The 17,287-nt window shown below is 45.4% G+C and overlaps 1 protein-coding gene across 1 annotated transcript in view; it reads right to left on the reverse strand.

Moving 5' to 3' along the window:
* The window catches only part of LOC124045696 (cadherin-4-like), a 548,219-nt gene that overhangs the window by 143,466 nt on the left and 387,466 nt on the right, over positions 1 to 17,287 (reverse strand). Inside the window, exon 5 of the mRNA XM_046365231.1 lies at positions 5,733 to 5,945. Coding sequence (XP_046221187.1) covers positions 5,733 to 5,945 — 213 coding nt within the window. The remainder of the gene's footprint in view (positions 1 to 5,732; positions 5,946 to 17,287) is intronic.

A 17,287-nucleotide genomic window follows, 5' to 3' on the forward strand; every position in this document is an offset into this window, starting at 1 on the left:
CTCCATCTGCTCTAGAGAGGAGTAGTGCTGGAAAGATACTTCAGTGGGAACTTTGAATACAGCCTCAAACAAAGCTGCTGGCATGAGGGCCTAGTAGCCAGTCAATATAAAGGCTAAGGTTCTTCGTACAGTCAAACAAGAGACTACAGCCTACAGGCCCAGATATTTGAGCACTGAAGTGTTCAAGGCTATATGTAATGATACAGACACACTAAAGGCTGTAGGGCTTTGTACAGTACAGTAGGACTGATGGCAATAAGCCTTGATAAACACATGCTAGGTAGAGGCTAAGGACCTGGATACAGTAGCAGTACTCTCTGCACTGGGCCCATAGCAGTCTCTCCGAGTTTGCTTACACTTCCCTGGTCATGAAGTACAACAAGTCTGGGCACTGTTCGGTGTGTCAACAAGCACCTCACTCATCTAATCAACACTTCCCCAGTCACAACCCCACTGACAGGGGCCTGGGGAAGACTCCTTGGTAGTGGCCACAGCCTTGTTACCAAACCTGTCCCTTGCAGCGGTGGCCTGATCAAAGTGACAGAGCCTGGTCTGGCGGAGAGGCGCAGGGGAAGTGAGGGCTGCTGTCACCCTGTCTGTCCCGCTGACGGCCCCTCTGCCAGGCAGGGGAGAGTGAGGGTGGGACCAGAGTGTCTCTGGGATGTCATTCAGTTGGGCGGCGGATGACAGAACAGGCCATTAAGGATTGGATTGGCTTCACAGACCATTAGACAAGGTAGGCATCATACTGTCAGCCTCACAGCCACGCCACACAGAGCACTGAGTAATGGTGAGGTAGGGAGGTAGACAGAGAGGGAGTGAGAGGGTGAGAGGGAGAAGGAAGAGAGAAAGGTATAGGTTTCACAGACCCACAAATGGCAGAGCTCTGCAGAATGGTGTCACAGAAACATTCTTCTCTCCACATACAATCTGAAAGCTATGTCTCTGTCCATCTGTCTGTCTCCTATATTATTGCGCTTCTCCGTTCTTCTGTTGGACTCTCTCTCTCCTCCCTGTGTTCCTCTCTCTCTCTCACTCTCCCTCTTCTGTGCCATATTCTAAAACATATACGCACACACACTGACCGTGCTGACATACAGGCATCATCTACAGCAACGGGACTCATACAATGCTTTTTATGATATGGTTAAGTTTTGAAGTAGTAAGACTTCTCTAAAGCAATTAAAAAGAAACATATGCCTTGACTTATACAGTATTTTATCCAGCTAGCAATGTACTCTAAATCTTCACTGATCTCAATAGCGTCAAATAAAAGTGTGAACAATGAAATGCACACTACTAGATTGTCTACCAATGGGAACTGTTAAACATGATCTGCCTTCACATGTTGACCAGCCAATTGCCTCAAAACAAAAGCACAAACACACAAAGCAAAAACAAGGATAGTGACATCCAAACCTCACAAAAAGCTATCTGGCGCCTTGTTAAAATCTCTCCTCGGTACGTGGGGCTAAGTCTCAGGATGGCCCCGACTTCCCTCCAGTCATTATTAAAGAGAGAGACATGAGCCTATAGGAATCCGGTGGAGGCCTCAGCACGCATCACTTCTCTTCTGCTCCTAACTGTGTACTCTCAGCCCTCCACCAACTCCTACAGGGCCTATTTACAGCACAGGCAGTGGATTGTGTTGGTTGCACGCTAATGTTTCCAAACACTCCTTTGAATGCCTCTCCTCCATTCCTCCCCCTCTCCTCTCATCCTTCCCTCCTCAGCTCTCTGGTTTTTACTGACCCCTCGACCCAGGAGAGCTGTCTCATTGCAGTGGGGGCTAGGGGCCCTGACGAGGACAGACCCTGCCAGGGAGAGACAGGACACATGCCAGATCTGTATATACTCCTTCCATCCTCCCTTCTGCTCTCTAACAAAGGGAGAGAAACTTATCTCCTCCTCCTTTCATTCCCAGACATGTCTTTTTGTGTGGATTCCTTCAAGTGGCTCCGCAGGCCTTCCCATGGGAGGGGATGAAAACAGGTTGGAAAACTATGATAAAGAAGAAAAAGAAAAGGAAAAATGCTTCTTCTGCACAATTGAAATCCAAACAACAGATGTGAGGGTTCTGTAAACAGGGAGAAAAGCTGATGGCTAGATATTTCAGATGAAGAGAGAGGGAGAGAGAGAGAGACAGAGACAGAGGGAGAGAGAGGGAGAAAGAGAGAGAGACAGAGGCAGAGAGAGAGACAGAGACAGAGACAGAGGAGAGAGAGACAGAGACAGAGAGAGAGGGAGAAAGAGAGAGAGACAGAGACAGAGGGAGAGAGAGGGAGAGAGAGAGAGACAGAGAGAGAGAGAGGGAGAAAGAGACAGACAGAGACAGAGACAGAGACAGAGACAGAGTGAGTGAGTGAGTGAGTGAGTGAGTGAGTGAGTGAGTGAGTGAGTGAGTGAGTGAGTGAGTGAGTGAGTGAGAGAGTGAGTGAGTGAGAGAGAGAGAGAGAGAGAGAGAGAGAGAGAGAGAGAGAGAGAGAGAGAGAGAGAGAGAGAGAGAGAGAGAGGGAGGGAAAGGGATAAAAAAAAATCAGTAGGGTTCCGTTCATTGGACGGGATGTTTTTTGATTAACTATGGCACACATTATAGGCCTGGGATCCATAGGTTTTTCACCTTCCGAACCTCTGAATTTGAAAGGCTGCTCGGCACAACAACGCATTTACACAAGCATTTATTTAATCATGTTATTTTCTTTTCCGTGAAGCTTTTACAATCTCAACCCCCAACCCCCTCTGTGTTTCTGTTTATTTTCCATACTTTTGAAAACTAGCAGTTTTGCTGAAATGTAATTTGTTGCGATGGTAGTCACTTGTGTTATTCCCTGCTGCCGTATCTTGAATACTAAATGAGCGGAGCTCCGTTGAATAAAGATCAAGCATAGTGCAGGCAGCAGACTTGTGGATCAGAGCATATTTATCGCCAGTCCACAGGACACAGACGAATGAAAGATATGTGCATGTTTTAGACCATGAGAACACATAATTGCGAGGGTGGTTTCTATCTGAACAAGCGTATCATATCTTCCCAGTTAAAAACAACATGCTATATATCTGTGCTTTGTAAATGCCCCAAAACCATGGCCCTATGTTACACCTTGAGGGATGAACTCTTGCCCTGGTTTGGTTAGCTGAAGATCCACTGTAGGGACGTTGTCTTACTTAATGTCACTCAAGACTTTCCTTTATACCAGGATCCAGACCAAGGTTTTTACTTATACTTCTGTGGCAAATTACATTGTAAAAGGGGCAGTGCAATTATTATTATTTTACAAATGTTTTATTTTACCTTTATTTTGACAGGGATGTCATACTGAGACTATGATCTCTTTTACAGATGAGCCCTGCATAAATACATCATACACATACAATACACAATATACAAAATGACAAAACATATTACAAAAAACAGACACCTTTATGAAAATAGAGGTCTCGATCATGACTCTGAACTAACCAAGGGGGACCAGAACATCTCATTTCAGAGGGCTCTGTGAGTTGTTCCACATAAAGGGTGCAGAAAGACTAAAAGCATCTTTACCCAACTCTGTGGAGACTGAAGTGACCTCCAGTGTTATCCAAACCTGAGACCGGGTTTGGTCATTTGGAAGTCTAAATTGAATGAATGATTACAGATACATAGGAAATATCTGAGTGTTTTGTAGATAAACACAATAAAATGTTGCCCTCTCCTTACATACAGAGAGGCCCAACCCACTTTTTGATACAAAAGACAATGGTGAGTTCTATAACCATCACCAGTAATAAACCTAAGGGCACAATGGAAAACAGCATCTAGTGGTTGAAGTGTAGATGCTGCTGCATGCATATAGGTCATATCCCCATAATATAAAATAGACATAAAAGTGACCTGGACAATTTCCTTCCTATTAACAAAAGCCAGACATGCATTTGTTTCTGTAAAATAAACCAACCTTGAACTTCAAATTCTTCACCAGATTAATGATATGTTTTTTAAATGACAGTTTGTCATCAAGCCAGATACCAAGATATTTGTAGGAAAGAACTTGCTTAATTTTTATACCGTTCACACCAGTCTTTACAAATATATTTCAATCTGGGTTATGGGACCTGACCTAGAACAAAGCATGCATTTTGTTTTGTTTGCATTTAGCACTAACTTTAGATCCAATATTGACCTCTGCAGTGCTTGAAAATCAGACTTCAAATGTGAAAAGGCTTGGCCAACAGATGGAGCAATGGAAAACAATACTGCATCATCTGCATACAAATGTATTATTATTTTTATTTTTTTATACAGCATTACCAATGTTATTTATATAGATTGTAAACAGTAGTGAGCCGAGTATCAAACCTTGGGGCACCTCTTTATTTAACTCAAGGAACTCAGATTTGACCCCATCTGACATGATGGCCTGAGTTCTGTCATTTATATAATTATGCATCATTACCCAATCCTATCGAGGACAGCTTGTTCAACATAATGACATGGTCTACAACATGGCGGCACAATTCTTACTCAATTATGAAAGTGAAAACTGAATTCCTGAATTGTTTGAATAAAGGGGACAATATACATGTCTTTCCCAGTGAAAGCCCAGCAGACAAAATAAAGACTGTGTATAGGCTAAGAGAGATAGAGAGCGTCTTGGTGTGTCTGGCGACAGAGCTCTCGGACCAAGGGGAAAAGCTCTTAGCCCAATCAGTAGAGTTAGAATACCGAAACACATTTTTAGTTGTAATCATATCACAGATACACAGCATAATCACCTTCCAAGCCTGACAGCCAGTCATGAGGAAAGAGAGTGTTATGTCTTTGTTTTAGCATGGTCAGGGCGTGAGTTGGGTGGGTAATATATGTAATTTTTTCTATGTTGTGGTTTTGTGTTTGGCCTGGTATGGTTCTCAATCAGAGGCAGGTGTCGTTTGTTGTCTCTGATTGAGAATCATACTTAGGTAGCCTTTTCCCACCTGTGTTTTGTGGGTGATTATTTTCTGTTCTGTGTTTTTCTTCACCGTACAGGACTGTTCGTTTGTCATTTTTTTTCTTCCCCCAGTGTTCAGTTGTTTCATTAAAGAATATGAACACTTACCACGCTGCGCATTGGTCCTCCTCTTCTTCCACCCACGACAAGCGTTACAGAATTATCCATCAAAAAAGGACCAAGCAGCGTGGTATCGGGCAACAGCAGAAATCTCGGGTCTCATGGACATGGAAGGAAATTCGGGATGGAGAAGGACCCTGGGCACAGGCTGGGGAATATCGCCACCACAAGGCAGAGCTGGAGGCAGCGAAAGCTGCGCGGCGGTGGTATGAGGAGGCAGTACGGCAGCGCGGCTGGGACGAGATGCAGCCCCAAAAATGTCTTGGGAAGCGGAGCACATGGGGAGTGTGGCTAAGTCAGGTAGAAGACCTGAGCCAACTCCCCATGCTTACCGTGGAGAGAGGTGGACTGGGCAGGCACCGTGTTTTGCCATGAGGCGCACGGTGTCCCCGGTGCGCAGGCATAGCCCGGTGCGATACATCGCAGCGCCTCGTATCGGCCTGGGCTAGAGTGGGAATCAAGCCAGGTGCCATGAAGATAGTGTGCATTCCAAAGTATTAAGGTGCATGAGGTGTTATACAGTAGCTAAAAGAACAATTGCCATACAAGGAACCATTTATTGTTAGGGCTTTAAAAAAGGGTTAGAGTCCTGAGTATTTCCTGTCTAACTTTGGGAGTTAACCAATCAGAAAGGTTACTTACACTGACAAGCATTTGTGGGAAGGGCCCCCTGGAGTTTTCAGGCACGTTGACTGGTGGAATCACCCAGTCCCTCTTCTGTCTCCGCAGCCCCTTGGAGCTTATCTCCTGTTGCCTGGGAAACATGATGACAGTGGGTGGAGCCTGGAACTCTGGTGGTGCTTTGACCTCCCCTTCCTCCTTCCTCTCCCCTCCTTTACCCTCTTCCTCTGTGACCTGAAAGACATGACAAAAAGGACAAAGATACAGTTGAGCGGGTTGCTATGTGATAAAATGTGCCTGTGTGATTTACACCCCTATTCCCCCAGCACGGCCAGGGACACTGAGTCATTCTCTATCCACAGGCTAGTGTTCTCATCAGGAAAACGGTGGCTACAAAGAACCTCTACTCCCTTATGTGATAAATATATACACATTAGTCTTGTTGTTAAGGATGTCTTGATTGTAATCAGTGAGGGGGGTTTGGTGGGGTGCAATCAAGTGAGATGCAGTATCAGCAAAGTTTGAATTGCATTGGCAGAGTATAAGCAGCTGTTGAGATACAAAATTACAAAGTAAATACAACGTAAATGCAGTATTTAATTTATTCAACATTTGAATCAATTCAAAACTCTGGGTGCATCTAATAAACACATTTTTCCAGGGTCAAGTATAAAGTTAGATAAGTCGCACATTTGCGCATTTTCTTGGTTCGATATCTAATCAAATATCCGACAAGCCCGTAACAAGCTGACATAAGTCATGTCAACATTCATGTATGTGTATCTGGGGGATGCTGTATGACAAAACCAGTCTTGTAGCTTCTCAGGGTCGTGTCCTGTATGGATCGGAATCCACATGAATAATACAAGGCTATGCTAGGAGGAACACACTGTATCCTGTAAGTCCAGGGGATATGGTAACTCTGCTATGAACATGGAGAAAACGTGCACCTCTTGTCTTCAGTGTAAACTGACAAACCTCTGGGTTATAACACAAAGTATACACAGTTCAGTCAGAATCATCATCTCACCAAATCACTCAGCCCTCTAGCTCTTCCCCCTCTCAAACTGGCTTTTCATAACTCTCCATCTTTCCATTTCCATCTCTCTCTTGCCATCTTATTGTTTTTCCTCTCCTCCCTGTCGGCTGATCCTGACAGCCTGTCTCAATAATAACTATTCATCAGAAGCTGGGGAGTGCTATGCTGCTAGGTGGATGGAGTGTGAGACAGGTTAAGTGTGCCAGCAGGCTAGGATAATGCCTTGCTAACGCCCTGTACCCCAGGTGTGCCTTAACTCTCCCCAGGTCTCACCAAATCATCTGCTCTCATGTTGCTCATTGTTCCAGGGCAGGGAGCAAATGATAGACATTTCCAGCTTAACGGGTGAGACACGTTGCTTGCATGTGTGTGCACTCTCACGTATGTGAGAACAAACTCCGCTCCTCGGATAAGAGAGACAGGTCCAATCACAATTTCTTTGGACTTTTAAAGAGCCTTGTGTTTTAATACATATTCCGATATTTCATTTTACCTCGTCTCCCCTCACTACCTCCCTCCCTCGCTCTTTATACTTCTTGCTAATGTGTGGCCTTGCAGATTCCTTCTGGTAGTTAAAATTCAAGGGGAAACCCAGGAAGTATGCAGGAACAGGGGTACAACATTGAGAGTTGAGGGCTCTGGAGCACCACAAGCTGTTTATTCTAATTACTGCCTCGTAGAACTTTCCACAGTCTATAAAACACGTATTATTTTCTCTCTCCCCCCGTATGTAGGCCCCGCTGTCTGGTTGCCTCCCAACGTGGGCTGTACCTGCCAGTGCAAACAATGCTTTCAGGCTGAGTTCATCAGATGGAGGTCCAGGAGAAATGCTTTTCAAGCTGCATTAAAGGAAGCCTGTCTGTTGGAGGGGCTGGCATGTATAAGCTGTGTGTTTGGGGAATAGGAGAAAGGAGAGGGGAGGGACAATGCCCATGGGTAAATGTTTAGTGTTCAGTTTCTTCAATCCAGCTCCACATTTTAAACATCAGGTATGTCATGGAACATGAGAGGGAGGAGGATGAGGGTGTGGGGTGAAAAGGAGTGAGAAGAAGGGGAGCAGGAGGGAGAAGGGAAGGAAAGGGTTGGTGGTTAACATGATGGAAAGAGAGAGGCGAGACATTTTTTGTTTCTGTCATTGCTTTCAAAAATATTTTGGCCATATCGAGTTTAGAACGTTTGACATTACAAATACTGTCCAATCTTTTTGGAGATGAGAATGTGGGAGTTGATCTTAAATTCCATGCTTACTTTGGTGACTCATCTATTTATATTTCAGCCTGACATTAATAGTTATTCCTGTATCCAACATCAACATCATGAGAATGAGTATAGTTGGTGCACGTCATCCCTCTACCACTAGTGGAGCTGCAGCCCTACATACAGCCCAAGCTCTGTGTCTCTGCCTAGGATGCTTCACGATCGAGAAATCACCAGTCCTCTAATCCAACCCTCCTCCTCCCCTGTGCCAGGCACAGTCTACCCTTCCAAGCACGCATGTGACATGTGTCATCATATGTCATCATGTGCCATGTTGCCTGAACCAGATCCATATGGTGTGTTTTCAGGGGGACACCTCTCTCTCTCTCCGGCAACCAGTGCCAAGTCAAACACGTGTGTGTTCGCCAGCTATGAACATGGATCCAAACTGGATTCATCAGATGGAAAGGGGAGACAGATGTGCACTTGGTTCTGGACAAATGTATTATATTATATATATAATTATATATATTATATATATATGGGCCTGACTGCAGGGGCAGGCTGCTCCAGTTCAGACTGCCACGGTGGGGGGACTAGGTAGGGGAGGGAGGAAGGTTCTGGGGGTATTAGGGATTGGATCGGGGAGGGAGAGAGGATGATGGGAAGAGGAAGTTTGAAATAGGGGGTGGTTATATTAAGAAGCAGGTGTGACCCCCCTGTCAAAATAAGTCCATGTTCCAAATCCTTTCATCTGCAGATTCTAACAGGGTGAGTAAGTGTGTGTGTGTGTGTGTGTGTGTGTGTCTGTGAGAGAGGGTGAGAGTGAGAGAGAGATAAATAACTCAGAAACAACACACATGCACACATCAATATATGACACACACACACACACACACACACACACACACACACACACACACACACACACACACACACACACACACACACACACACACACACACACACACACACACACACACACACACACACACACACACACACACACACACACACACACACACACACACACACACACACACACACACACAGGTGTGTCAGACTTGCAACATGTTCTTCCCTTCTCTAGCTCACACTCACACAGGCACATAAAGAACACACACACAGACACACACAGACACACACACAGACTCATAGAAAACACACACACACAGAACACACACGCAGACACATAGAGACACACACAGAGACACATAAAGAATACACACACACACAACACCCACAGAGACACATACAGAATGCACACACAGACACATAAAGAACACACACAGAGACACCCACAGAACACACACACAGACACAAAGATCACGCACAGAGACACATAAAAGACACACACAGAACAAACAGACACATAAAGAACACACACACAGACACATAAAGAATACACATAGAGACACCCACAGAACACAAACACAAAGAAAACAGACAGAGACACAAATAACACACACAGACACACACACACAGACACAAAGAACACACACAGAACACACACAGAGACGCATAAAGAACACACACAGAGACACATACAGAACACACACAGAGACACCCAGAGAACACACACAGACACATAAAATACACATACAGAACACACAGACACATAAAGAACCAGTGTTGGAAAAAGTACCCCAAACGTCATACTTGAGTAAAAGTAAAGATACCTTAATAGAAAATTAATCAAAAGTGAAAGTCACCAAGTAAAATACTACTTCAGTAAAAGCCTAAAAGTATTTGGTTTAAAATATACTTAAGAGTATCAAAAGTAAAATAATAATATTTTCACATTCCATATATTAAGCATACCAGACGGCACAATTGTCTTTTTTTAAGGATTGCCAAGGGCACACTCCAACATCATTTACAAACAAATAATTAGTGAGTCTGTCAGATCAGAGGCAGAAGGGATAACCAGGGATGTTCTTTTGAGAAGTGTGTGAATTTGACCATTTTCCAGTCCTGCTAAAAGCATTTGAAATATAATGAGTAGTTTTGGGTGTCAGGGAAAATGTAGGGAGAAAAAGTACATCATTTTCTATAGGAATGTAGTGAAGTAAAAGTAAAAGTTGTCAAAAATATAAATTGTAAAGTACAGATTAGAGGTCGACCGATTAATCGGAATGGCCGATTAATTGCGGCCGATTTCAAGTTTTCATAATAATCGGAAATCCGTATTTCTGGGCACCAATTTTTTTTTTATACCTGTATTTCATCTTTATTTAACTAAGCAAGTCGGTTAAGATCACATTCTTATTTTCAATGACGGCCTAGGAACGGTGGGTTAACCGCCTCGTTCAGGGGCAGAACGACAGATTTTCACCTTGTCAGCTCGGGGGAACCAAACTTGCAACCTTACAGTTAACTAGTCCAACGCAATAACGACATGCCTCTCTATCGTTGCACTCCACAAGGAGACTGTTGCGAGAATGCAGTAAACCAAGGTAAGTTGCTAGCTAGCATTAAACTTATCTTATAAAAAACAATCAATCATTATCACTAGTTAACTACACATGGTTGATGATATTATCTAGCGTGTCCTTCGTTGCATATAATCTGATTGAGCATAGAAGCATACAAGTATCTAAGTATCTGACTGAGCGGTGGTAGGCAGAAGCAGGACCGTAAACATTCATTCAAACAGCACTTTCGTGCCTTTTGCCAGCAGCTCTTCGTTGTGCGTCAAGCATTGCGCTGTTTATGACTTCAAGCCTATCAACTCCTGAGATGAGGCTGGTGTAACCGAAGAGAAATGGCTAGCTAATAGCATTTCAAACGTTCGTTCGATTGGGTGACTGGTAAGGTAACTAGTTGGAGCATTGACTGCCATGCTAACTGCCTCAGGACTGCCTGTTCTCATGCTGTCCCCAGTCGGGTCAGTGAGTCTGCTCTTCCTGATTTGTCCCTGGTTCCTGAAACATATCACGAGTTGGGTGAGGTGTTCAGTAAGCAGAAAGCTCAGTCACTTCCACCCCACCGACCTTATGATTGTACTATTAAGCTGTTCCCTGGAGCTGCCTTTCCCAAGGGATGGTTATACAGTATTTCTCGACCTGAGCGGGAAGCCCTGGAGACCTACATAAAGGAGTCTCTTGCTGCAGGTCTCATTCGTCCCTCGTCATCACCCCTGGGAGCTGGATTTTTTTTGTGAGTAAGAAGGATGGCTCTCTTCGACCGTGTATTGATTATCGGGGGTTGAATGATATTACGGTCAAGAACAAGTACCCCTTGCCCTTGATGAGCTCCGCTTTCGATTCTTTACAGGGTGCTACTGTGTTTACGAAGCTTGATCTACGCAATGTGTATCATCTGGTACCGATCAAAGAGGGGGACGAGTGGTTGACTGGATTAAATACACCTATGGGACATTTCGAGTACCAGGTGATGCCTATTTGGACTTTCCAACGCTCCAGCAGTGTTCCAAAGTTTGGTGAATGACGTGCTGAGGGATATGATCGGTCTGTTTGTGTTCGTTTACCTGGATGACATCCTGATTTTCTCCAAGGAGCTTTCCAGCCACATCCAGCATGTTAAGCAGGTCCTGCAGCGGTTATTGGAGAACCGTCTGTTTGTGAAGGCAGAGAAGTGTGATTTTCACGCCCACACTACATCCTTCCTCAGGTACATCATCTCCAGGGGTGCGATCAAGATGGACCAAGAGAAGGTTCGGGCGGTTCGGGATTGGGCCCGGCCCGGTACGAGATTGCAGCTCCAGAGATTCCTGGGATTTGCGAACTTCTATCGGAGGTTTATCCGTGATTACAGCCGGGTGGCCGCCCCTTTAACTGCTCTGACGTCTTGCACCAGAATTTTCTGTTGGACTCCTGAAGGCAGACCGAGCATTTCTGAACTTGAAGAGCCGATTCACCAACGCGCCGATTCTCTCTCAACCTGACACTTCCCGTCAGTTTGTTGTTGAGGTGGACGCGTCTGATGTGGGGGTGGGCGCCATCCTGTCCCAGCGTAGCTCCACTGACGGTAAACTTCATCCCTGCGTCTTCTACTCTTGTCGTCTTTCACCAGCTGAGAGAAACTACGATGTGGGTAACCGGGAGCTCCTCGCTGTGAAGCTTGCCTTGGAGGAGTGGCGTCACTGGTTGGAGGGAGCGGAGCAACCGTTTGTGGTCGGACTGACCACAAGAATCTGGCTTACGTGCAATCGGCTAAACGTCTCAACTCCCGTCAGGCCAGGTGGGCTTTGTTTTTTGGACGCTTCAATTTTTCCCTGACGTTCCGACCTCGGTCGAAGAACGGCAAAGCGGATGCCTTGTCCCGGATGTTCTCCAAGACGGATGAGAGTGGGGCCAAGACTGAGATGATTCTTCCCCAGAACCTTGTCGTGGGAGCCTTTACATGGAGGATTGAGGAGGATGTGATGGCGGCCCTTCGGACGCAGCCCGGCCCCGGTAACGGTCCACCCGGTCGGTTGTTCGTGCCTGAGTCGGTCCGTTCTGCTGTTCTTCAGTGGTCCCACGCCAGCATGATAGCTTGTCACCCTGGCGTTGCTCGGACTATGGCGCTACTGCGCAGACGATTTTGGTGGCCTGCCATGGGAGAAGATACCCGGAGGTTTGTTGCCGCATGTCCTGTTTGTGCTCAGAACAAAAGTACCAATCGGCCCAGCTCTGGGCTTCTTCACCCCCTACCTATTCCTCGGCGACCTTGGTCGCATCTGGCCCTAGATTTTGTCACGGGATTGCCCCCTTCTGTTGGGAACACGGTCATTCTGACCATTGTGGACAGATTCAGCAAGTTTGCTCATTTTGTCCCTCTCTCCAAGCTTCCATCTGCCAAGGAGACGTCCGAGATCCTGGTTAGGGAGGTTTTCAGGGTCCACGGATTGCCCAGTGACATTGTTTCTGACCGTGGTCCTCAGTTTACCTCTGCTGTCTGGAGATCCTTCTGTTTGGCCATTGGAGCTACAGTCAGTCTCACTTCTGGATTTCACCCACAATCTAATGGTCAGGCGGAGAGAGCCAACCAGAAGATGGAGTCCACGCTGCGTTGTCTTGTCTCCTCTGATCCCACCTCTTGGTCATCTCAATTACCCTGGGTCGAGTATGCCCATAATACCCTTCCTTCATCTGCCACTGGAATGTCCCCCTTCCAATGCCTGTATGGATACCAACCTCCCTTGTTTCCTTCTCAGGAGAGGGATCTTTCGGTTCCTTCTGTCCAGGCCCACATTCGTCGTTGCCACCGGACCTGGCATCGGGCCAGGAAGGTCCTCCTTACAGTTTCTGACCGGTATCAGATCCAGGCGAATCGTCGCCGTATTCCTGCTCCCGCTTATACCATCGGAGATAAGGTTTGGTTGGCTACACCGGATCTTCCTCTACGGACTGAGTCGAGGAAACTGTCACCAAAGTTCATTGGTCCGTTTGTGGTGGAGAGAATCATTAACCCTGTTGTGGTCCGACTCAAATTGCCAGCAACGCTTCGAGTACACCCCACCTTTCATGTCTCCTGCCTCAAGCCGGTTCTCCTCAGTCCTCTGTTGCCCCCTCCTCCTCGTCCTCCTCCTCCTCGGATGATCGGAGGTGGTCCTGCCTACACGGTGCGCCGCATAATGGATTCCAGACGGCGGGGTCGAGGTTTCCAATATCTCGTGGATTGGGAAGGATATGGTCCAGAGGAGAGGAGTTGGATTCCTCGGCGTCAGATCCTTGATGACGACCTGCTTCGTGACTTCTACCGCCTCCACCCTGGCGCTCCAGGTAGTCCGCCCGGTGGCGTTCATCGGAGGGGGGGTACTGTCACGAATCCCGCTTCCTGAGTCTGTGTTTGCCTGTGTTTCTGTCCTGGAGTGTGTTTCCGGTGTCCTGGAACGCACCCGGTCTGGTTGCCGGGCGAATTAGCTTGTTGGGAGATCGATGTTCACCCGCACTTGTATCCCATCAGTAATCTGCACACCTGTCCTGATCATCACCTCTCCCCTTCAAAAGCTCTGACCTGACATCCATTCCATGCCGGATCGTTAGCCATGAACAGTATGTTGTGCCATAGTATCAGCCTCAAGTTGGATATAATTTGTTTTGTTGTTTTTTACGTATTGCTTGCCTTAAACTTACCTCAGTTTGTTCTGTCTTCAGTTACTCACCCGGATCATTTACCCCATTCCTGCCTGGTCCTCGGAGGATTCCGCTACCCCATTGGATCCACCTATTTACTCCCAACAACTCACCACCGCTGCCCGCTACGCCACCTGGATATATCTACCCATTCACATTCACTTGTATATAAATACTCACCTTCTTCCTACTCTCCTTGTCCTGGTCTGCTTCGGGGTTCGATTTTGAAAGAACATGACAGACTGAAGCTATACTGTTACACTGGCAATACTTAAGTGCCTATAAGAACATCCAATAGTCAAAGGTTAATGAAATACAAATGGTGTAGAGGGAAATAGTATTATAATAGTACTATAATTCATATAATAACTACATATAATAACTACAACCTAAAACTTCTTACCTGGGAATATTGAAGACTCATGTTAAAAGGAACCACCAGCTTTCATATGTTCTCATGTTCTGAGCAAGGAACTGAAACGTTAGCTTTCTTACATAGCACATATTGCACTTTTACTTTCTTTTCCAACACTTTGTTTTTGCATTATTTAAACAAAATTGAACATGTTTCATTATTTACTTGAGGCTAAATTGATTTTATTGATGTATTATATTAAGTAAAAATAAGTTCATTCAGTATTGTTGTAATTGTCATTATTAAAAATACTTTTTTTATATTTAAATCGGTCGATTAATCGTTATCGGCCCCTTTGTTCCCCCAATAATCGGTATTGGCGTTGAAAAATCATAATTGGTCGACCTCTAGTAGAGATACCCAAAAAAACGACTTAAGTCGTACTTTAAAGTATTATTACTTAAGTACTTCACACCACTGCACAGAACACACACAGAGACACACAAAGACATACAGAGACACAGACATACACATGCACGTGCAAACATAAGTTCAGACACACACATACTTGCATGCATACACACATACAGTGCATTCGAAAAGTATTCTGACCACTTCTCTTTTCCCACATTTTGTTACCTTACGGCCTTATTCTAAAATTGATTAAAAATATATGTCCCTCGTCCATCTACAGTACACACAATACCTCATAATGACAAAGCAAAAATAGGTCTTTACATTTTTTTGCTAATTTATTGCAAATGAAAAACAGAAATGTTGCATTTACATAAGTATTCAGGCCCTTAATTCAGTACTTTGTTGAAGCCCATTTGGCAGTGATTACAGCCTCGAGTCTTCTTGGGTATGATGCTACAAGCTTGGCACACCTGTCTTTGTGGAGTTTCTCCCATTATTCTCTGCAGATCCTCTCAAGCTTGGTCAGGTTGGATAGGGAGCGTCGGTGCACAGCTATTTTCAGGTCTCTCCAGAGATCGGGTTCAAGTCTGGCCCCAGTCTGAGGTCCTAAGCGCCCCGGAGCAGGTTTTCATCAAGGATCTCTCTGCACTTTGCTCCTTTCATCTTTCCCTCGATCCTGACGAGTCTCCCTGCCACTGAAAAACATCCCCACAGAATGATGCTGCCACCACCAAGCTTCACCATAGGGATGGTGCCAGGTTTCATCCAGATGTGATGCTTGGCATTCCAAAGCGTTCAATCTTGGTTTCATAACAAAATGGGGAAAAAGTGAAGGGGTCTGAATACTTTCAGAATGCACTGTACACACACACGCATACACGTGCGCGCACACACACACACACACACACACACACACACACACACACACACACACACACACACACACACACACACACACACACACACACACACACACACACACACACACACACACACACACACACACACACACACACACACACACACACACACACACACACTATTTCCACAAACAGAAATGTACACTAAAACACACACACTTAGCATATTCACACATGATCATACATTACCCCTCTGTCAGACACTCACACAGAAACAAACACCCATTCTTTCACACACACCCGCTGTGTGAACAGAAGTCAGTGAGTGTAAAATGGAAGCGGCCCCCAGCTCCGGTACCACCAGTACCCAGCCAGCTGGCACCTATCCCGGCCTTCCCCTCTTCTCCCAGCCTCCCATTGCCCCGGCCAGCACACTTCGATATGAGTCAGCCCCTGGTGACACACACATCTGGAAGTTATTAATCTACAAGCAGAGTGCCACAAAGTGCTATGTCTATAATGAAACATCACATTGTTCTCAGTGTCCTCGTTGTCTCCTCTGTCTATATAACAACTTGCATTGGGGCGGCAGGTAGCCTAGTGAACTAGTAACCGAAAGGTTGCAAGATCGAATCCCCGAGCTGACAAGGTAAAAAATATGTCGTTCTGCCCCTGAACAAGGCAGTTACAGTGGGGGAAAAAATATTTAGTCAGCCACCAATTGTGCAAGTTATCCCACTTAAAAAGATGAGAGAGGCCTGTAATTTTCATCATAGGTACCCTTCAACTAAAATTAGAAATTAGAAAATTAGAAAAGAAATCCAGAAAATCACATTGTAGGATTTTTAATGAATTCATTTGCAAATTATGGTGGAAAATAAGTACTTGGTCACCTACAAACAAGCAAGATTTCTGGCTCTCACAGACCTGTAACTTCTTCTTTAAGAGGCTCCTCTGTCCTCCACTCGTTACCTGTATTAATGGCACCTGTTTGAACTTGTTATCAGTATAAAAGACACCTGTCCACAACCTCAAACAGTCACACTCCAAACTCCACTATGGCCAATACCAAAGAGCTGTCAAAGGACACCAGAAACAAAATTGTAGACCTGCACCAGGCTGGGAAGACTGCATCTGCAATAGGTAAGCAGCTTGGTTTGAAGAAATCAACTGTGGGAGCAATTATTAGGAAATGGAAGACATACAAGACCACTGATAATCTCCCTCGATCTGGGGCTCCGTGCAAGATCTCACCCCGTGGGGTCAAAATGATCACAAGAACGGTGAGCAAAAGTCCCAGAACCACACGGGGTGACCTAGTGAATGACCTGCAGAGCGCTGGGACCAAAGTAACAAAGCCTAACATCAGTAACACACTACGCCGCCAGGGACTCAAATCCTGCAGTGCCAGACGTGTACCCCTACCAGTACATGTCCAGGCCCATCTGAAGTTTGCTAGAGAGCATTTGGATGATCCAGAAGAAGATTGGGAGAATGTCATATGGTCAGATGAAACCAAAATATAACTTTTTGGTCAAAACTCAACTAGTCGTGTTTGGAGGACAAAGAATGATGAGTTGCATCCAAAGAACACCATACCTACCGTGAAGCATGGGGGTGGAAAC

The sequence above is a fragment of the Oncorhynchus gorbuscha genome, linkage group LG10 (assembly GCF_021184085.1).
Source record: "Oncorhynchus gorbuscha isolate QuinsamMale2020 ecotype Even-year linkage group LG10, OgorEven_v1.0, whole genome shotgun sequence".
Lineage (NCBI taxonomy): Eukaryota > Metazoa > Chordata > Actinopteri > Salmoniformes > Salmonidae > Oncorhynchus > Oncorhynchus gorbuscha.